Raw genomic sequence first — 24,729 nt, forward strand, 5'->3', positions numbered from 1 at the left:
CCTATTCGCCATTAGACATAAGTGTAACAGCACTTTATATTTGTCATTCAGTCCTATTTCAAATATGACATCAACTGGTAAAAAGGTGGTCTGATGTATAACATTAACGTTTATTTCGCAAATGAACTTGCTTCAAAAACTTCATTGAAGGTCTAATTTTTACCTCAAATTTTAAATAACCATGAAAATTTGAAAAAGCTATTACTTGTATACAGTATATGATATATGTAGTTGCAATAATCAAACTCCCAGCTATTGACCCTCCGGGTCTCTGAGCTGTACGCCGCATTTATCATTAGTTCTTCTTGAATGCTCTGAGCTTTTATAAGTAAATACGTACAACTCAGAGTTCTTCTTGGTAACCCATTTTTAATGTCAATTTTTTTTTGTATCACGTATGTCTATAAAATCGAGTTCAATCAACCTAATACATCGTTACAAACACAATACATGTTATTACCGATATCAATTTAAGAGTGAATTGTGGAGAAATACGCATAACAAAAACTTTATACAACAACCGTTATCAAACCGAAAGCCGAAGTTTTGAATTGACGATTCGATCTATCTTACGGATGTTCCGGAGATAGTATGTATATAACGATAAGTAGATTAGACACGAGATCTATCTCGCTGAGGATTCCGGAGGTAGTCTATAGCGTATTTTGTAATTCAGAATTACTCGGAATACTCGGCTTTGTCCATTGCAAAAACCTATGCATTTAAAAGAACCGTTGACGTGTTTGAACCTTTCGCTTTAATATCAATATTATGCGAGCTTAACATATCATGTAAGTTGTTTTTATTTGCGCATTATGTATATACATGTATTTACGATCTATTAGTGTTTATTTATGCCTGAAAATAGTTTATGTGGCTAATATTTCCGATTTTTAAACTGCCGCCCGGATTCTGGGCGGCGAGTTTCTATGGAAAATCGGGTTGTCATTTGCAACTCCCAGCGACCCGGAGGGTCAATAGCTGGGAGTTGTATTATTGCAACTAGTAAAAATGTCTTGTATTATGTCGCTATGGCAATACAAGGTTAATACATTCAAAAAGGACGAACGCGACAATGGTTGCAAGATATGTTTATAACAACTTGCATATTATTCGTTAAACAAATTATATTAAAAAAATAAAGGATTATCTACCTGTTCATCGTCACTTTCGTGTTATGACTGCACTAGTTTTATTATAGATTAGCCATTCAAATATATTAAGAAAGTTTGACAAAGATAAAACATAAAGTATTACTATGCATATACAGTATAAACTGTTTACCTTGGCAATTCACACTGCATAATAAAACACTAAGAACACACAACAATAACCCTATCCGCTCCAATTTATGTACGCTTCCTGATTCACCTCACATTTGAAAACAAATATGGCCGTTTTCTTGATTGGACAACAGCCTTGACACGAGATGACGCGTATTCTTCCGCCAGGTAGATAAGAAATATTCCGAAAACTAATGAGTTACATATTACAAGTGTATACATAAAAAAGTTCGCTTAAGGAACTCTCAAAATAAGCAAAATTTTAATTTACAAAGAGTTTGTTATATTGTAAGACTTTAACATATTTTTTTATCATGACAGTACAGATAACGGACTTCTTTCGATGCGACACATTCCTAAAATAGTTTAAAAACTTCCAGGTGATATAACCGGAAAGGTATGAAATTCAATAGGTGAATACATGTTGTTTACACGTATGAGTTATACAAATGACAGAACAAATTATGTCGTGAACAGTTGTTATACTATATCAATTAATTTCAAAATACGTGTGTTATGTTTGAAACATATTTAAAGCTGAAATTGTGAGGCTTGTATATGTTTTATTGAAATGTTTTTAGAGTTTCTTGTTTAAACTTGCATGCCAAAAATGAAATGTCCGTAATCAGGGAAAAAACTTGATGAAAATTTGTATCTTAATTTAAATTAATGATTTGCTAGACTATTATTCTTAATGCAACTACACATATTTTGTTTTAGTGGAATGGAATGATCCACCTTTGAAAACTATTTTCCAACATTTTCTGCGTAGCAGTTTGACCCAGTTTTTCACCGTGAATGATCTTTACATAACGCCATCATCAAATGTGTGTTATAGCGTGAACGTATATTCAAACCACGCGATAGGGTTCGTAGATAAAAATATATTTCCAGGGCCCTCATTATTGGCCGTTTTTGGGGCCGAAATTCGACCCCATTCCCCCCTTAAAATAGTATACTTTTCCCCCTATTTCAGCAAAAATTCTCCCCTCCAACAATTTTTTTGTACTTTTATGCCTATGTTGCCAGCTGGTATCGTGCTATTATTCTTCGATTAAATGTATGTTTATGTAAACTACATTAAACATAGCAATTTTACGTGTTGAATGGTTGGAAAGATCTTTTAAAATTCCCCTTTTCGCCCAAAACGACGCGAAATTACCCCCTCTTAGGGCCCCGGCCCCTATCCCCCAAAGTGTAGCAAGGGCCCTGAATTTTCAGGAGATCACATCGTATTCGCCATCACATGGCTAGCTTATTGAGTTTATAAATTTCTTCACCATCAAAATATATGGAATGTTAAAAGTTGATTAACACGCAGTTTTCTTTCGACACATTTCAAATCACACTTTCATAGCCGCGTCATGCGAAAATGGGTCTTGTGGCGTTTCGGCCAGTCCTGTCTGCGCTATTGCGAAGTCTGGCCAGGAGCTGCGCTATCCTTTGTAAAATCAAGCAAGGTTTCGTGGTCTCATTAGGTTTCTCCTGACCATACTGCGAGTTGTGCAGGCTGGACTATAGCTTCGGCGGCCGCTTATGGCATATGGCCCATTTTCGAATAACGCGGGTCTTTAAAATTCTCATTGCTTCTTGTTAATGGAACATCTAAGCACAACACTTTTCAATAGAAAATTGAAGTCAAACTTTGTTATTTATAGCAAACTGGCAAATTTGGTAGCCCATTCATGCTTTCAGGAACGATTTCTAGACAGGCTGCATGGCAGACTACGGCAAACATCTGTGGTTAGATAATAAAACGATTTCCGTCTTCCGTCACGATACTCTTTCGGTATTGTTTGCTTTCTCATCTTGAAAGAAATACTGTTTTATCAACGTTTATAGATAGTCCATTTTGTATTCCTCAGATGATTTTGTGACCAAGTACTTACCTTGAAATTCTGCGAGATGTGTTTTAAGGCGTAATTTTAGCTGGGCCAAAACGTGTGTCTATGTGTCGCATGATCATGCAAAGAGTAGTCTGGAATTCCTTACACTGAACAAATTTACATCCTTTATGATGTACACAGACGCAGTAATGTGGCCACAGTTCTGGGGGATTTCTTTTGAATCAGTGAGTTTATGAAATATTTGAATGTATCCAGTCGGGTCTGCTGGCAATATGTAAAGGTATTAACCTGGGTTTAAAATTACGCCGAAAAAAACAATACATTTAAAAACGTAAGTTTCCTTCCTTTTTTTTAAAGTCAGGATATACGCCGAATATATTTTTGTTAAACATATTTCTTGCATGTACTGTTTTTAGTTTGCATTGTTCTCATGAATATAGACACATCGACACAATTGCGTTTCTATTGGCGTATGACGATGTTATGGGTTAGCGTTCACTTTTTTATGAAGTACTTATAACTCATGGAATGTATGATGAATGGATGATTGGAATTCAGCCTCCCCTTGAGTTTTTTAGTCTGGCAAAGAAACGGTGCATCTTATTATTGTATACTCTTTAAAAATCGACTCTGTTATACTGAATGGATTGGCATTATATTGATTGCATAAAAGACTATTAAAACAAATAACTATATATTCAACTTAAGTCCTATATTATCTTATGTATTAATGTTTTCCTCACTTTATGGTATGTCTTCAGCTCACTTGAGCACAACAGGCTCGTGGTGAGCTATTGTGATCCCCTTTTGTCCGTCGTCCGTCGTGCGTTCCGACGTGCACCGTCAACATTTACCTTGTTGACACATAAAGTAACACGTATTGGTCGATCTCCACGAAACTTGGTCAGAACATTTTTCCGAAACTGAGTAAGATGAGCTAAAAACCTAAGCCACTACGTAAAGTTTAAAAAAAGGCACATTAATAGTCCCATCTTATGACTCTTTGTCTGAACTTTCATGATACTGACATCTAAGCTGATGTAAAAAATTGTCCCGATTCATTGAAAAACATAGCGACCAAGCCGTATGTGGCAATCGGAAAACCTTGTAAACACTCAAGAAGTCACATTAATTGTTAATCTTTATAAACCTCGACCAGAACATTTCTTCTACTTAGCAGTGTCAATACATTGTTCCGGTTCGTTTCCAAAACTGCCACAAGGGACCTGCAAGTTTTTCTAATTTGGCTATAGTAGATCCTTATTAACATTATAGAAGTCTTATTTATTGTCCAATTTTCATGAAACTTGGTCAGAATATTTGTTCTAATAATATGTAGGCTAAATTCGAATATGGTTCCGGTTCATTGAAAATCAAGGCAATCGCTTCGTTTTCTATTACATTGACACAAAAGTTACGGACATGACCTTTCCTACACTGGCAGGCGGATATATCAACCAGTTTCTATTTTAAGTGGAACAACTCCACGTCTGAATTTAGCAATTGCTGTTCGGTGAGATAGAGGCATGTTTATAGTGCAATACAGTTCAGGCTCATAGAAACGTTAAATACGTCTATATGTTCTAAGTTTATTATGCCCATTGCCGCTTACACTATTTTCTCTGTCAATGGATAACTGCCAGTTGTGCATGTGTCTCTTAGTAAGCTCATTTGACACTTCCCTTTACATGATTGGCTTGCTAACCGAGCTACAGTCTCTTCTGTACACGTCTACCTGTAGAGACCAAAACATGGACTGTAGCTTGGTAGCAAGCCAATCATGCAACATAAAACACTAATTTCTGCAGACAGCACTTCTACTCTTGCACCATTTGAAAACTTTGTAGTTTACTCTTGCATAATCCATGTTCATTAATCGGTGCCATTGCAGCCATCTATTGGTGAGTTCCGGGTTGTTGTCAGCCCATATTCCCAGACACAGCGGCAGTGGGTGCATATTTACCAAGACCCAAAAAGAATCTCATAGCTCTATTATGAACTGCGTTAATGCATGAAAACGTTTTTCCCCCCACACCGCTGCCCTATAGGCTATGACCGACCATACCATACCATACTATCATATAATTTACTGTATACTCTATATGGTATTCCATTTATCGATTTATATTTTGCAATTAAAAAACCTAGTGCTCTACTATAATTTTGTGCAACCATTTTAACAGTTACATTAATGTTTAAGTGCTCATTTAGGAATAAGCCAAGGTACTTCTATTGCTCAAAAAGGATAACGTCTTATCGCCATACAAAAACAATGATAATCTGTTCTAGCTTTTGCCTTTCGTCGGAAGTGTACAATGTTGCTTTTACTTGTATTAACAGACATACAATTGCTTACACATCAATCATACAATTTATTTATCATATATTGTAAATCCTGTTCATTGTTTGCAAGCAGTACAAAATCATCTGCATAAAGCAATATAAACACTTTTTCACCCCCGACATCAACACCCCTACCACAGGCTTTCATTTCCTCGGCCAGGTCGTTGATGAAGAGGTCGAATAAGATCAGCGAACTTGTACATCCCTTACGTATTAATACGTTACGTTAAACCAGTCGTGACGTTGCCATTAATACGAACACAGGAAGAAATTGTTTCAGTCTACTCCACAGGATAGCTCTATCAACAGTGTCATATGCCTTTCTTAAATTAATAAATGCACAAAATGTAGATAGATTCTGGCTCTTCCTTGTATCTACAAGATTGGTAAAAGAAGAGAGATGGTCTACTGTACTACGGTTTTTTTACGGAATCCATTCTGTTCGTCGACCATCTTATCATTAGCTTCGACCCATTTGTATAGCAGGTTGCTTCAAACAGAGCCGTATAATTTATACATAGTATTAGCAATAGTTTTGCCCCTGTATGATAAAGGATCTCTCGGGTCGGCTGTACTCGTCTTAGGGATAGGGTTAATAATACCCTTTTTCCACTCGTGTTGAATCATTCCTGTCATAAAACATACGTGAAACAATGCGTGTAAGAACTCTATTGCTGTTCTATGAATTAACACCTCATATGAAATACCATCAGTTCCAGAAGCCTTACCTCTGTTAGCATTTTTTTACAGCTTTTACGATTTTAAATATGCTTATATTTTTATTCATATACGACTCCATTGGCACAGTATCATTATTATCGGTAACATGGTCGTTTGCAGCAGAGGCAAAGCTGGCTTAATTATATAATTTCTGAAAGTCATTTTTCCATCTATTTAAAACAATTTCTTTATCTGAACATAATGGGCCATCATCCATACGAACTTCCATTGGGATCTGTTTAGTTCTACTTTGACCTACGCCAACTTTTCCAATATCCCTCCAAAATGTTTGAGGGTCATTATCATGGTTTGCTGACATATCATTCTGCGTTTTGACCCAGTGTTTCCGTTTTGCAGACTAAACAGCTCGGTCAAATCGCTTTCGACATTTGACATAATCAGGCTTCAATCGAGCCCTATCAGATGATGACTTACAGTTTAACCATTTACATTTGGATTCACAAACATAATTCCACAAAGTGGTTAGGCCATAATTCCACCACGGCTTCCCGACCCTTCGTCGCTTATTTGATGTTTCATGTTTCAAATTTACCTTCCGTCTTGTGAGCTTCTCCGTCATTTCATATCCAATGAAAGAGCAAAAGTCAGAGTATGCCCTATCTATATCACCCTGAAGTCTATAACCTGTCTATACCTCAGTGATGGCACGGCTTATTTCATCTACTTTTGCTTCCTTACCGAGAAATAACTCAGGCACAGACGAAGTGTCATATCTATATGAAACTTCATCCTCTGCCTCTCTCTCGTGCACCTCCGTCGCATTTGTACCAAAACCCTCAACCGAAATATGCCATAAAAACATGAGTGGTCGGGAAGCGATGTTGGGACGAAGCATTAAGAATATCATTGACCCGTAAAACCTGATAGTCCTGAAACATACTGCGATCCTCATGGTTAACAATACAGTAGTCAACGACCGAAGTGTCCTCACTGGACACAAATGTGAAGTCATTCGTAACGGTATTTCGACCGTTCAAAATGCACATATTGCTGTTTATAAGGAATTCAATAAGAATGTGTCCGTAACTATTAGTCATATAATCTATAATATTTCGTTGTACAATATCATATACTTCAACAATACAATCATCTCCGGCTCCACACCGACTATTAAGATCTCCACAGATAAACAGTTTGCCAGGGCTCTGAAAGTTATACAATCCTGTTAAAATCGTATCGAATAAAAGCATTAACGTCAACTTGTCTGGAGGAGTTTTCTGGTGGCAAATAGCAAACGCACGCAATTAAAATGTAGCCAAGACTCGAATCGTCTAAAACAATAACATTAAAACCCGAAATACATCGTCCTTCATCAGAAAACCCACCCCGCCAGATCCGTTCCGCACCGAAGCATTACGTGTTGACTACAACGGTTATGACGATTTAACACTGACCGTAGAGACATATAATTGGACCGGATTCAGACATGCGTCTCATAGGAGGCTTCAGCTGATTGTAGTGGGGAGTGGCATTGCTGTGAACATTCATCAATTGGTTGATTGATTCATTTATTGATTGACGGATTACTCACAGTATCAAATCAACGGGTTTCACAGGGATTTACACGCAGATTGGACAAACTGTAAACACACCGTTTAGTACTTTATTTGCGCAATATCTCAAGTTATTGAAATACATTCCCAAAAATCTTTAGCGCATAAAAGACCGTTTTTGTAGTTTTTGCCGATTTCGTAAGATGTAAGAATGAATCATTGAATAGGACTGATATCGGTGCCAAATTCTCACGTTGCGTGCAGCATAACCGCGTACATGATTGCGTTACACATCGAATGTTTGGCCAAGCACACAGCTTTATTAAATAACATGAGTCTGATGTATTTCATATTGCCATAAGCAACATAAAAACGGGTTTTACTTGAAATTCGTAAGAAATGTTGTTTACAAAAGTTATTTAGATTTGAAGAAAAACACTGCATACCGGTGTGTTTACATCCATCAACGTTCAAATGTGAACCCCACAAAGTCACGTGATCCTGCACCCTGTACACTCCGGATCATCAGCATCGGGCACGGAATGACATCATAAGCTTTGGAAAAAAACACAAATATGTGTCCACTTTCTTATTGTCCCCTACCGGTGAAATGGAACATTGTGTAACGAAGCAGAATTCCCTATAATTTAAGGCCATAGTCTTTCTAACTTTACCGTTTGAAACGTGGCCACGCTGTGATCAAAACAATTAAGTATAAATTGACTTTCTTCCTTTCATGTTTTGAACCTCTCCACATAAATGATAATATTATTAACGGAAGCAGTTCATTTCATGGTAAAACAGTATGGCTTCATAAATACAGAGTTGTGTAGTTGCAAATATTTAAAACAAAACTAGTTTTATGAGCGGTTTCAAAACAATATAAATTGTGAAAGTAACAATAAATTGGAAAGGTAAATACTTTTTTAATTCAGTGTGAAAGAATATCTTTTTGATTGGTCAATTACAAATCTTCATATAGAATGAGGGGAAATGAAAATACATGGTATCTGGATTAAATTGCTTGTAAACAGCTTATACATATTTCAAAGATTTTTCATGTTTAAATAACGTATAGTATAACTGATTACTAAAATAGTGGACAGTCTAACCGGTGTTAAGCAGCGAGTCAAGAGAAAGTGGTCTTTTTATAGTTTTATAGGGAGGTTTTTTCTAAGTAACGTGTCCACTTTTTATGGATAATAAGCTGATAGTATCATTCAAAGAAACTAACAATAAACAATGCAAACAATTAATATGCTTTTTAACCGATTAATAACTCTGTTATTTGCATATGAAGCATTATTGTTTTGTCAATTAAGTTTGCAATGACCAACATTACATTCACCTGCAAGGAACAAAACAACATCATGGTCAAACATTATTTCACAAGAAATTTCTGACCATGTTTAATTAGGATTTGGCTTTGATTTTAATATAAAGCACCTTTGTTTTGGCGAAACACAGACATTTATGACGAAGTATGTGCAAGGGTTTGGATGTCAAACATTATTTCCTTAGATTTTCAATACATGCTTAATTGACAATATTGTATGTACATTATGGCTATTTTAAGTAGAATCCTCATTTAAAGTGCTATTATTGGTCTGTACTGTACCACATGAAGCGTATAGTCTTTAATATATTCGCTAACCATGCGTCTGCAAATAGTGTATTCATATGCTTATCAAGTTAAACATCGCATATTGAAATTCGGATACGCAGTCTTAAATGTGTGTGCAACTAAAATTTACATTTTACATTGACTGATGTAAAACGTGTTAGTGGTCAGTAAGCGCGAGTTATTGGGCTTGACGATCAAAGAGTAATAGTGACAACAAATACGAGAGACGCAAAACTTGCACCTAAGTGAACGGACATTTCAAGGTTCATATATCAGTCATCCCTCATGCAGAAAATCATCTGTATTTCTCCACAACCTTTCATGTATTGACAGGATTTATCTGTCAGTAAATAATAATTCTACCTTCCTACACCAGATTAACAGGAGTTGCGTCTCTTTGTATTGTGCTTGATTTCAATTCCAATAATGATATATCTATTAGATTCAGTTGTAAAATATGAGCGCGTATTGTTCAAACAGACCACTTGTTCACCAAATGCTATCGTTCCATTAAAGGCGAGTTCTATAAATAATGTACATATAAATGTTGTTTTAATATTGAAAAGATTTGTTCAGACAACAAGTTTTTGAATATGTTAATAAAGAAATATTAGTTCGCTGAAAATTCAATATTTTCTTTCAACACTCACGTTTGGATTTAATAACAAAATGGTCGCTTTTGAGACGTATAAAACAACTTAACCAAACAAAGAACAGATAAATACACAAGTGATGATATCCCCCTCAGAAAACCAGAAGAAAAGACCGATCTCTTGCTATAATTTATTAAACAATAAAAATATATAATATATACGCTAAATAGATAATTAGAGCACATAAATCGTATATGATGTTACTAAATTTCCACTCAATCCTTTTAAGTTCAAGCTTAACTCGCCAGGGTACTTACCTTTGCACAAAAGAATTTGACATAACCATGCTGCATGTGACAATGTTAGATTTTATTTTAACATATCGTATTTATATACAACTATAATAATTTGCTTACACGTATGAATACCGTGTAGTATATCATTTATAAACGTAAGCTATCGGACAAAAAAAAAAGTTCAAATTGATCTTCTTTCATTGCTCACATACGCAATGATATTCAGAATTACATAGTTTTCATATAGAATAGATAATTGTGCAAACATAGGTTTAATATGCGAACATTATTTAATTCAATAGTTGATGATTATTTTATTTAAAAGTTATTGTATGTATTTATTAACAACACTTTACTATTTGGAATATCATACAACAGTTAAATAGAAAACTCCCCAAAAAACAACAAAAACGTCGATAAAAAAGTGAGCTTTTTCCGGCGGTAATCTAAAACGGGAATTCTCTATATAAAAATATGCTTTATCTCTACACCACAGAGGCGTTAAAAAATATGGAAATATTTAAACCTATACCTTGTTTTTTATTGAAACTCATTTATCTTTGTGGGGTAAATAAGACGGTATAACAAGAAATTCACAACAAGCTTGAAATTTTAAGTGAGTTTGGGATTAGATTGATGTCAGTAAGTATATAAGTTGTTTCGTTTCACTAGATCCCATTGATCATCGATTTTAACATAACATATTTTATGTAAAACTGCGTTGAAGCACCAACAATAATTTGGACAAACGCATTACATGAACTTGTAATTAGAGTTATAGTAAAAAACCTTCTTTTACCTTAAAGTACTATATGTTGTTTTTTGTTCTGACAGGTTGATTTGAATGTTCTACCTGACGATTGCTCATGTGTTTTCATTCCATAAAGACAATTGAATGATAGAAATGGACCGTAGATGCTGACATGGCTTCATGCAGAGAATGTAAAGGTTAAGTGAAATACGAAAATCAGTGTGATTTATGTCTAATATTTGCTATTACATAACAGTGTGTGGCATACAACTTAGAAATAAAGAATGCTCAAGTCAATTATTATTTTAGTCGACGTAATGTTAGGATTCAAGCGTCTTTGTTCAGACACCATAAAAGCGAACAAACAAGCAGTTGACTGACAATTACCATATGTGAGACAAATGTTAAACACATGTATATGTTCGTACACAGCTACAGTTTCTGGGTTCATAGTTGTTTATACAGCTCACTCATTACTTTGTTCATTTTCATATAAACGTTTATATTTGTGAAAGTCTTTGAAATATATTAACTGAAAATCAACTCCAATGTTTATGGGACGCATTCTTTCTTCATGGTCAAGTCAGGACAACAGCAGCACATTTAACAGCAGTAAAAGCGCGGCAGCACCAGCCACCGCCTCTGCAACACCTTAATAACCCCATTCCATCAACGCACGCTTTTTAAAAATAAATAATATTATTGTCGTTTCGTATTGTTTAAATGCGAACAATTTTTATATGCCAACAATGCGTGACGACAAAAGTTACATTAACTACTCCCTCTATACCAAAGAAGGTACATGTTCTTGTCATCATTCGGAATTGAATGAGGGAACGAATACAATCTTTAGGTTTCAAAGCACATTAAAATATCGCACTTTTTGTTATTTTTAGGTATTATTTATGAACATGATTTAATGTTTGCAACAATATTAAGTATTACGCTCATTGTTTTCGCAACCGTTAATTAATAATTGCCAGGTATGCAGCTTCATGTTGCTCAAAAAATCGCATAAATACCTACCAGAAGCGGAGTTCACTGTCGATGTATTTTTATCTATTGGAGCATCTGTAAAACAAAAACACGACATGTTAAGACAACAAAGACTCTCAGACGCGGATTTTTTTGTTTAAACTGATAACAATTATTACTGACTAGTTCATACTTTATATTTGAAATTCGCAATCGGTATATACTAATTAACACTATTGTATATCACTAAGCTTTCATACAGAACCTCGATACCTTATATGTGTGGTATTATGATCGGAAATACAGAAATCGAAATCAATGCATTAGAATAAATACCTGTGGTGGTTTTAACTGTAGTTTCAGTTGTGGTGGACACTGTTGAGAAACACATTTTGTTATTGCATATTTGTTTGATCAACTCTTACTCTGAACAAATTAACAATACATGCACGTCTTACAACATTGAAACATTAGCAAATACGTAATGAAGCCCAAAATCTATCAATAAACATGCATTAAAAGGTATTTGATGAACGTTAATACTGGGATTAACATGATCCGTTGTTTCATATGCAGTTAAAACTGCTGCAATGCAAACGTTTTTGTGTGTGGATAAAGAATAGTTGTCGTTAATTACGTTATAAAACACTAATAACAGTGATCATAAGGTCACAGGTTCAATCCCCCTAAAACGGGCATTCTCAAGTGTCAATCAAAAGAGCACATGTTGATTCCACGCAGAAAATGGACTTCAGAGCTTCTCAATAAGTATTAGGCTTTTATGCAATATATACATATACCAATATATTAAAATATAATATTAAATGAATGTAACATGAAAACTTGTATTTATAAAGAAAAGCTTGATACTTTTTTCATAATAAATTAATATATTTGTAAAAGTTATGTATCATATTTTTTTTAAGTAGCCAAAATATGTAAATGGTTTTCAATAAACATGTGGGACTTTTTGACAGAAGTTGTATAAGTTTGTTACAAACTTCTAGGTTTTAAATATTAAGGCAATCTATTATTAGTTTACCTGCTGTAGCCAAGCCTCATGTGGTTGGTTCATTTACATTATCTGAGATCATATAAGTACAATCTTATTCATCAACACTAGTAGTTTTGTATGCAAGACTTGTCATGTTTTACAATAGAGCCAATACATTCTTCTGGCGAGTAAAGTATATAAAAAGTATAAATATAAGGGCAGTGATTTCTACAATGTACCACGGTAACAAAACTGTAATCCTCAAGACAATGTTCAATGCCGCAGCTTAAGGCAATCACAAAAGCTAACCTCGAGCGAATAGTTGACTGACGAGTTCAAGTAGAACACAATAATCAAGTCACAATAATTACCCACTCTGACCAACTAAACTGACTGATCTGACGGTAAAAAACCATAAAAATGTTATCTAAGGTATAGATACATAGTAAAATTAAGCTTTACGTGCAAAGATATTTCACTTTTGCAGCATTTCACGAAATAAATTATAAATGGAAAATTAAGCAGTCCACTTATTATTGCAATGCAGCACACATGCGTTCAATTTCTTTGACATTGTGTTCTTTCTCTCAGACAGATTTGGAAGCATGCAAGATAGGCAATAATGGTGATCAGAAAAAAGAATGACACATACGGACTTTGATGTAGAAATTCTTCACTGTGGTCTCAGGTAGAAGAGCAGAAGAGACAGGAACACTTATGTAGCACTGGAACTGAAGTGGATTGTTGGATGTTCTGATCGCATCCTGGTCAGTCATGTTGTACATGATGCTTGTTTTCTCAAACTGGCAACCATTGGCCACAACTTGACCATCTTCACGTTCATTATTGTTTGGAATGTAGTTGGCCATCGCACTGCCAGGTACAAAGTTACTCTTTCTCCAGAAGATGAGTCCATTGCTGCGAGTACCAAGATTTGCCTTGCAGGTGAGTTTAACCACTTGACCAATCATAAAGTGAGCCATATTGGTGGAAACTGTTCCCATGTCGTTGAGAATTTCCAACGGAAATGATGATGACTGGTTGAATGCCCTTAACTGAACTTCTTTAGGCTGGACTGAAGTTTGGTAAAGGTTACTAAAGAAAACATGCATAAAAACATTCAAGTGCAATTTCCAGTGGAATGATTATTAGAGATTAGAGTATTGCAAATGTGCATGTTCTGTTTTTTTGCTAATCTACAGTATTTACAAAAATATTACTAGCCATGCTATAATTAGACACATGAGGCAGCAAAAGCAATTCAACTTCAACATTCCAAAAGTCAATTATCATAAAGGACTGGTAAACACTTACAATACCTCATCTCTGTTTGTTCGAATTTTCACAATCAAAATGGAGAAAAACACTCAATCATATTGACAATCCAAGTCCTACTTGTAGACCAGATGCTTTTCATGCTGATCAGGCTTATTTGACTTGCAGGAAAAAGGACTGGAATTATTGTATGCAAAATAATTTGGGCAAAAAGCAGGTTTATATTGAAGCGTGTTATTGGCAGTTTGGCAAAAATATTAACAACTATTAAGATGCACACATCTGTGTTAGTGATAGTGTATACTAGTAGACAATTGCATATGAAATGATGGCTCACTATTATTTTCTAAGTGTTATGATACCCCTGACCAATAACACTTATAAACTCCGCTCATTTTCAAAATTATCATGCCCCTGACTGATGACACAATTTTAGATCCGCCCAAATTCGAGATTATCATGCTTATCTGCAGTCTTATATCAAACGTAAACGACGCCCACATCAAACTAATTTGTATAGGAATGTTGTTTAAAAATAAACAAAATATCGATGTGCGTCAGAAGAAGATAAAAAAAGCGTTGTCAATTGATTGATGATCTTAACCGTTTTAATGAGGAAACACTTAAACAGTACAAACCATTAACATACCTAAAAACCTGAAATAATTAGAAAATATTAAAAAATCATATACATACAATTCTAATATTTGCCATCTGAACCGTTCACTGTTAGCAATGCTGGTTTAAAGCATAATTTTAAAGTCTAACCTTAAAATCCATAACCCACAATACCAACTGTAATTATTAAAGTGTCAACTATTTTTAAGATCGCATTTTCGTTGTGTTTGCAACAGTGTAACACACATTTTTCAAATACATAATGATGTTTACAATGTTGTTAATGTAGCCATTAATTTTCCCCAAATTTCACATACTTCTATGTCAAGAGCTTAAGAATTATTCAATACATCACGCAACTGATTGATTTCATAATTACTACACAAAAAAGAAATGCTGTTATAAATAATTATTTTATAATCCCCCGCCATAGGCGGAGGGATATTGTTTTGGCGTTGTCCGTACGTCCGTCTTTCCGTCCTTCCGTCCGTCTTTCCGTCCGTTAGGAGCCATATCTTGGAAGTGCTTTGGCGGATTTCATTGAAACTTGGTATGAGTATATATATGGATAAGAGGATGATGCACGCCAAATGGCATTGTACACCATCTGTTAATAACGGAGTTATGGCCCTTTGTTTCTTGAAAAAAAAGTTGTGTGTGTGTGTCCGGAGCCAAATCTTGGAAGTGCTTTGGCGGATTTCATTGAAACTTGGTATGAGTATGTATATGGATAATAGGATGATGCACGCCAAAAGGCATCGTACACCATCATTTAATAACGGAGTTATGGCCTTTTTTATCTTCAAAAAATCCTTTTTTGAGTGTCAAAAATAACACTTTTGTAACCAGAAGCATATTGGCGGGGGATATCAATTCAACGAATTTGCTTGTTGTATTCAATTTGCCTTTTAACCTCTGAAATTCAATACAAAAACACATCACAACTCCAGAATCATCTGAATGTTTGCGATATTACAACGGTTGAACCTGTTTATGGTTACATTATATTCTGTAGCTGACATGTCATAGAAAAGTACCGGTACCAGCCCAATTGGGGAAAATGCGCGAACAAAAAAAATGAAACGGGGAAAATTCGAATTGTGAAGTTTGGAAATTTGGTTTATTTGATTTGTTTGCTCCCAAATACTTTAAAATTAATGACTTAGTGTTGTCAAGTTGTCAATATTATATGTACTTAGGTTCAAGCTATATAGCGGCATAGGAAAACTAACTTAATGTTGCACTTTATTTCAAACAAATAAATAAAAATATTTATTTGTTTAAACCTTCAATTGGGATTTTTCAGACATTATTTGGGAAATGTGTAGTTCTTCCCAATCGGGAGAGTGCCATTTTCCGGTTCACAGACATTTCCAAAAGTGTCGGACAGTTTGACCTGACCGACGTAAATAAATAAAGGGGAATTTTTTCCCCCAATAGGGGAAAAAAGTATACATTTCAGGTGGGGGACTGTGGCCGAAATTCGGCCGCAGATTTGATAGATTGAGGGCCCTGGAAAGGCTGAAAAAAATTTAAGCAATACATGGAACATCGGTATAGTACCTGACACTGTGAGGTTTCTGACCACCATGGAAGTCTTTGTTTGTGGAATGCCTCCTATGTTCTGGTCATAAGCAAGGGAGCAGTTGTACAGAAGCCCATCATTGCATGTGAGAGAGGCCACAGGTACTGATATTCCAAGAGTCGGATTCTTATCACTGTACACACCAACAGCCTGCATAGTGGCACTGCTTTGAACTAGTGCAGGTCTTTGATACCCAGGGAGTTCTGCATAACGAGTCTGCATGGTAGCCAGGCGTTCAACATTTCCATTCTTGTTTTCTCTGTAAATGTTTATGTTATTGAACCCAGCAATATTTTGGATATTGTTTATCCTGCACACAATGTTCAACCTTTCCAAGCTGCTACTGTCCACCATAGCCTCAGTTACTGTGTACGTAGAATTGTCCACTCTTTGCATGAAGAACTCAATGGCTAACTCATCTGCAATAAATGACAAGAAACACAATGAATAGTGTTTGGAATAGCACTAAAAATTAATTTGCTCAAATACAAATGATTTAAAACATTAAATGTTTTCCATGGTACCTATGTTGATTGTCAACAAAGTAGAAAAAATATTGTACAAGCTTTTCATAGTTAATGGGATTGGAAAAGGAAAATTATTTTATTGAGACCGACATTTGGAAATTAAGGATGCTGGGCCAGGTTTCCTCCCCCCCATCATTGTGAGAATTTGACTGGGTCCCTCAGGTGTAAAATTACGGTCGCCTGCTCGCATTGGTGACTTACTGTAAGCCTCTGTTTATAGCGATTTTTTCATTATTTCTTAAAAATCGGGGACGTAGAGGTATGATAAACAGAAAAACAGGTTAGTGCCTGATCTTTTTGTAATATATTAGGCTCGGCACGAATAAAATAACGGCTCGGCAAGCTTGCCTGATATATTACAAAAAGATCGGACAGTAACCTGTTACCTGTAACCTGTTATTCTGTATGTAGCAGGTGCCCGTAAAACAAAGCATTTTTTAAATATCAACAATTCATCAGACGAATTATTTGGCCTAAAACGGTCTCATCGTATGGAATATGAGCGTATTTATTTGTTTTATACCAAGATGGTCACGTATTTGCGAATTTTCATTTATTTTCCCTTATAAACTCAAAACTAGTTGCCCTACACAATTTAATTTTATTTTGCTATACGCCGTACACGTCAGGTTCTATTCGCCGTTCACAGCGACGTTTAAATTTTAGCCAAACATTTGCAGACTAACTTGATTTTTTTTGCTGAAGCTGGCAAAAACCGATAGTTTCTATAATTCTATGTGCACACCATTGAACAATGCGGCAAAATTATTATATTTTCCTCGGACAAAAGGAAAAAAAAAGGTCCCAATGAACTTAATTTTCGGTACCAGGTAGCTGATGTTTGCTCTATTCCAACACTCGAATGTATTAATAAAGAACTCCCAACTACTTACGATATCAGTTTGATATGTCCACTATTAATTTGTCACACAGTTTTTTAAAAACATTCGCGATAAAAATGGTAAAACTTATTCTTTTCACGAGCACTACCTCTTGCGTGATGTTTAATTTCGCTTCGCTGGTTATCTTTTTCCGGTGGTGATGATAATCAGTGATCAGGGTTAACAAGTATTAACCACCCGGGCCAAAAAATACTTTTGAATGCCACCCATGATGTGTTATGATTTATGCAATAATGAATAATGAACAAATCTGCTTGCCTACATAAGCCAACAACATATTATTATAATAATAATATTATAATATATAGTTTCATACGTACGAATGACAACGATTTACTGTAATTTAAGGATCTCACGAGTAATTAAAGGAAATCATTAAATGTCTTGCAGAAAAAAAGTTTACATAAATGCCGACAAATTGGAAAAGTGTAATAAACGCAATATCCAAATTGTTTCTATGTTTGCAACAAACAGATGTTTTTACACTTTCATAGTATAATGAAATCCATTAAAGTCAATACTCAGAGTTGTCTGATTATATAATTATCCAATGAGTATTGCACATCAAACAATAATTGCGAAAACCATTTCAACACTTCAGCAGCCTTTCACAGGGTTCCCGCGGACGTTTTTTAATGCGTTATATTTACTTAGATTGATAAAGGGATCTCTGTTTATCAGCCGCTTTACGGGAGTCTTTGTCCAATGCGTGATTAAAGCGTAACTGTTTAAATCAATGCCTATAGCCGACCTTTTGATGATGGTGATCATTCGGTTTATTGGGGATGTTGTTATGAATTATTCGAAGTGGTTGTCAGTTGTATTGTTTCAGTGATAAGCTAAATTTAAATAAAACAAATTTGTCACAGCATACGAGGCATATTAAAGCTTGTGGGGTTGATAACAACGACAATCAAAAGGTTTATATTGATAGTTGTGTTATGATCGTCAACATGGCATGTTCTGAGTGTATAATGCCTAGCTTAAATCGAACGGTTGATTCAGACGATGTTGAGACTAAATAAACTAGAGATGTGTTTGTCAGAAACACAATGCCCCCTAATGCGCCGCTTTTTTTTTACCTTTGACCTTGAAGGATGACCTTGATCTTTCACCACTCAAAATATGCAGCTCTATGAGATACACGTGCATGCCAAATATCAAGTTGCTATGTTCAATATTTCAAAATTTATTGCAAAACTTTACTGTCAGGTTTAAGTTTTGGGACAGAATGACAGAATGACAGACAAAAAGAAAGAAAGAAAGAAAGAAAGAAAGAAAGAAAGAAAGAAAGAAAGAAAGAAATAAGAAAGGCCAAAAACAATATAACCCAGATCTATCTATCCTGGGGCATAAAAATGCATGAAACTAAATTCAACAGCTAACACAATTTTCATCTACAGATGAATATCGCACTTCCCGTTACTTAAATATGAATCTGAATAATATAAATACGTATATACTCGAAACTAAGACATTCATTCGCTACAGGAGGCACTGCATTAAAAGGGTAGAAGATTATAAAGCACATGAAAACCAAAGGTGAGACTCACTGAAGTGCAAAATACTTAAACTTATTAATTGTGTTCTGTACCAGGTAAAATACATTCATTCATATAACATATATTTATAAAATGTATATACAAATATTGTTTTAGAAGAATATTTCATTTCTTCAATTTCTACAATGCCCGTTTGGAAATTTATTTTACATATTTTAATTAATAGAAATAAATAAACGTTTCTTTATTTATACTTTCAAATAACAATTATGCTAATGCATCAACAGTCGGGTGACATGTGAAGGCTGCTAAGAAGGTGACCATCAACAAGAGGAAGGCGTGGTCCTAAGTTGCATGGTAAACGTTCTGTTCCAGGCAAAAGGAAGATCCTCCAAGTAGCATGTTGCCAGCATATGAACAAGTTCATGATGAACCATACACATAAATAACAAGAGTATAAGTATTTATAATTGACCATTTTCTAGACTTTGTTTTGACCATCGTCCTGTTCTTTCCAACCTCCCTGGGATGAGTCAACTTTAAAGCTGCATCAATGAGATCTAACAACTCGATTCGTGTTTTCACTTCAAAGTATTTTTTAGTCTTTATAAACATTCTTACAGTTATGTATCCGGATTGTGTAATAAAAGTGGAATCTAGAATGGTTACAAGTTTTTCTAAGATTTGACCGGGTGACCTAGTTTTTATGCAAGTGACTTAATTTCCAATACAGCTTATACATAACTAACAAGGGGCGCCCCTTTTTTAAACATGGTATGCTTATTGAGTCTATATATCTGTATACATATTTGTTTTAAGTTTTATGAAAAAAAATCAACTATAGACACGAACATTCATGATTTGTGTAAGTTTATGACATGTGGAATGTTTTTCGAATCGTTGTTTAGTATAGACTCTGTTCTTATAATGGGTATATCTAGATGTATTGTTTATGTCAATTTGTCCATTCTGTGTGGCGCAATAAATTATATGCCGACCAAAATTTGTGGACAAATAAATTTACATTGCAAACATCATGAGATATTCAAACGAACCATAACCCGTATCTGAATATTTAGTTTTTTTACACTCGTTATCCATCAATTACGCCCAGCTTTATCTATTCATATTTACAATATTAACATATTATAGAATTGTTTGGTAATCTCTTATTATGCGTCATTAACAGCTCAAACCAATACTTAATGCAATTAAAAAAAAATATTCACATATAAAGGCAGTCAGCAACATGCACCAAGGGCGATACATGTCTTTGTATTTTCCTTACATGTAAATGGCGTTTACAAAATTTATTTTGGACATTTTCTTTGGTGTTTACATTTTAATTGCCCCATATATGCGAGCCGTAAAACAATATTGGCTTTACCATGCTATCAAAAAGTAAGCAGAGTTCTAGAAAAGGAAAGTTTTCGAAAGTCGTTTTAGAACTATAAATTGAGAATATTATTTTTGGGGAGTGTAAGCTTAGTTAATTGTTCGCCGCGATCCATAATTCGGGTGTTAACAAAAATCTCATATATTTATAAGCGAAAATCGTATTTATTTTCGTACCACGATATGTCCAGCGTGCATGATTTCTTAAAATTCCGCCATTTCTTAAAATAAATACTTCAGTTTTATCTAAATTAATATCCATTCCCGTATTAAAACATAACTGATCAACTACGTTAAACCGCTTTTGAAGTTTTAATGCCGTTTTCGCACAGCTAGCAATATTGTCCGCAAGCACTAAACATACAATGTCAGGGGTTTAATTTGAAACACATATTCCAGACATACAAGTCTCATGTAGCATTACTGATCATTCATCTATAAATAAAGCAAATATGGTAGAGCTGGTCTTGTCCCCCTGACGAGTACTAATTTGACATTGAAAAAACTAGAATGTAGTAATTTGACCACTGTTCCTTTAGTTCGTAAAAGAATAAGTGACGGCTGTATGATGTACTTAAACACAAGAATTGAGTGAGCTGTACATATTGTTTATAACGGTTATAAATTTATCTTTAATTTCCTTTCTTGAAGTGCTTGAAACATTACACTGTGGTTTATTCTATCAAATGCCTTTCTAAAGTCAATATATAAGCAATAAAATATGCCCCCCTCTTGATAAAATTGTTTAGCCATCGCTTGAAGGCATAACCCATTATCTTACGCTGAATAGTCGGCCCGAAACACTGCTTTAAATTCATAGGTATAGTTTTCTTCCGACCATTCATATACTCGTTTATTTAGTATACCGGAAAATATTGTGTACATTATATTAGTTAAATAGATTACACGGTAATTTCCAAAAATATGTGTAGGTTCAGATATGTGTATTGGACATATTATACTCTGACCCCAAGTTTAAAGAAAATAACCAGAATGAAAAAATCGATCAAAAAGTAATACTAAAAAGGTGTAATATTGTTTAAAGAAATAAATTTTTAAAGAACTCATCGGATATTCAATCTATGACACTGTTTTAATTATCTTCGAAATTACGAATTTCAAATTCGACTTATGCGGGTGTAAAAGGTTCATTTAACGAAATAGACGATGTCAACTATAACGTGTAACACAACAGTTATTTAAAGGAATTTTTAGATTTTTTGTCAGAAGTATGCAATATAAGCGTAAACAATGTACATATAACCATGTAAAAGCATTGTTAATGAGTGTTTATGGTGACAGTAATTCAACTGTCAAATTTTGATAGACTTTGCTAAGAGTATTTCCCTTAACTTGTTTCGCGCTGTCAGAGAATAGAAAGCGAGGCATTTTAAGTTAAAGGGGCCTTTTCACAGATTTTGACATCTATTGAAGTTTGTCATGAAATGCTCTATATAGATAAATGAAAACAATTGATCTTTAAAGCTCCAGTACAAAAAACCCCACAATAATACAATTAAAAAAAGTAACCTCAACTGTGCTCGAACCAATGACCTCTGGAGTCCTAGAGTAAAAGTCTACCACTTAGACCATAGATCATCCCTCGGCCATCCTTGCTCAAATGATGCACATAATGGATGGTTAAGAGCATGGTGAGCATGTTCAGTAATACTGTTTCCTCACAAATATGATAACTAAAACGAAAATGTGCGAATCTGAAACAACTTTTTATTTTTATAATTTTGTCAATCTAACAAAACGTGAAAATACCCCTTTAAGCCGGAACTACTCATAGGCCTATCAGGTAGTTCTCAAACGGGTACCCGAAAAAACCCGGATCCGCGGGTCAAAAAAATACCCGCGGATCCGGGTCAAAGTTTCTGCGAACGATACCGGTTCAGGTCGCACGCTACGTAGTACAAGATTATATGTTGAACGTGTAGTCAATTCATCTCTTTTAAACAAGTGAAGTAAAATCACATTCTTTATCAGGTTAAGCAGTGATGTTATTACAAATAGTCATACATGAATAGAAGTGACGCACCAAAAGCATACATGTCGAGTTTAAAGGAGCTGTCAACCATATTAACGAAGAAAAGAAAAGTTCTAAAATACCGTATTTTTTTACAATAAGAATATTTGGTAATACAATTTAACGATGTGAAATCGAAAGTACATCGCGAAAATAGGTTACATAACGATATACACGCTATAAATGACGAAAGTAGATTGATCATTTTATATGTAAAATATAATATGCAATTCACTACGCATGCGCCATTTGCATTCCTGGGTTTACCACGGGACGATGATGATCAATCTACTTGAGTTATTTATAGTTAACAACTGGTAGTTACCTGGTGCAAATACACATGCAGTAACATTTTATTACCGAATATACTGAAAATATGAAAACTTCAAAACTTTTTCAAGTAATGTAATATACCAGTCGTGATATTTTAATCAATATAAACTAAGAATTATAAAAAATACGGTATTTTAGAACTTTTCTTTTCTCCGACAATCTGGTTGACAGCTCCTTTAATTTGTTATTCAGATCTTAAAATGGTGACTTTAAAAAAACGAAGCTTGTATTAGTAAATATATTGACTTCAACGTAGAAAATACAGTTAGAGCTTACAGTGAAAGTTATTTTGGCTTCTCTCCTCGAAATAAGACAAACTTTATTTTTGCTTGACAGGTTGTTTTTCCTGTACATTCACTTTTGATCGCTATTCCTAGTAATACTTACGTATGCTAATAAAGTTCAACAACGTTGCGTAAACTTAATAAATAGTTTTATGCAGTTCAGTATTTAATTCATAATTAAATAAATCAAAATAATAAAAAGTATAATATTCTAAACAATATACTTGACGAATAGTTGAATATTTAAGAACGCTAAAACATGCTATGACAATTAATGTAGTTTTATTTTAATTAACTTATGTATTGTCTGAGCCGACCCGACCCGAATTTTCTCGGGTATTTTAATTTTGACCCGCCGACCCGACCCGAAGAATATTTTTGACCCGTGTGAGCCCTACTATCAGGTTATCCCTACGAAGATACAATATAAATTATTACTATACATATGTAATATTAAATAATTACCTTGGCAATTCACACTGCATATTAAAACACACAGAACACAAGATAACATAACCCACTCCATTTTGTTTATGAAAGTTTGCACGTTTATGTTAAAAAATATATTGATGTTTTTTTAAAGAACCTGTTTTTAGATTTTTTAGAAAAAAACGTCACATATGTACTGCACAAAAACGTTTGTGATTCAACATTTGGTTTCGTCTGTCAAGCGTTTCACCAAGGGTAACGATAGATAACAAACTATTTTGAATACGATACACACTAAATTGTTTTACAATTTCGAATGATAACCACACTCCCGCTGAACTACGTTACAATGAGATTACAATGTGTAAGAAAGGTTGCTTTTATGATAGAAATATGATAATGAAAGTAGATCCCTAAACACGAACTATTTAATCAAATAAACGTACATGTGTATATGTATAATAAATGCGTACTATAAATCGGTGCATGCGTCACATGAAAAGTGTGAATATTTACTAAAGCTGAACTGCATATTATTTATATTTGTAATTAAAGTGCCCCCGATAATGCAATCAAACAACGAATGCTATTCAAATACATATTTTAAAAACCATTCACTACCATTAAATTGCATTATATATCGTTTAAACAAAAAATGTATTTATAATGTGTTTATTATTTCTTTGGATGGTTGTCTGTGCGTCAGTTTGTTGTTGTTATTTTTGAGATGAACGGGGAATTAATTGGCTTATAACTTGTTTATTTTCTTAATATATTTATTATTAATTTTCGGTAAGTCTTTTATAAAGCACAACAGCTATCTGGCGAATGATTTCGGGAAACATACCAGGGTCATTTTCATGGTCACAATCCAGTACAGAAGTCGAAGTTACGAAATAATTATGTT

General features: G+C 34.4%; 1 protein-coding gene across 1 annotated transcript in view; it reads right to left on the minus strand.

The window, feature by feature from the left end:
- LOC127835199 (nectin-3-like protein) overlaps positions 1–24,089 on the minus strand; it is a 237,605-nt gene extending 213,516 nt beyond the window's left edge. Inside the window, exons 1-3 of the mRNA XM_052361522.1 lie at positions 23,859–24,089; positions 16,397–16,837; positions 13,593–14,015 (exon numbers count right to left, since the gene is read on the minus strand). Coding sequence (XP_052217482.1) covers positions 13,593–14,015; positions 16,397–16,837; positions 23,859–23,919 — 925 coding nt within the window. The 5' untranslated portion in view covers positions 23,920–24,089. The remainder of the gene's footprint in view (positions 1–13,592; positions 14,016–16,396; positions 16,838–23,858) is intronic.
- Between the last annotated feature and the right edge of the window lie 640 nt (positions 24,090–24,729).

Source organism: Dreissena polymorpha, chromosome 6, assembly GCF_020536995.1.
Source record: "Dreissena polymorpha isolate Duluth1 chromosome 6, UMN_Dpol_1.0, whole genome shotgun sequence".
NCBI classification, from domain to species: domain Eukaryota; kingdom Metazoa; phylum Mollusca; class Bivalvia; order Myida; family Dreissenidae; genus Dreissena; species Dreissena polymorpha.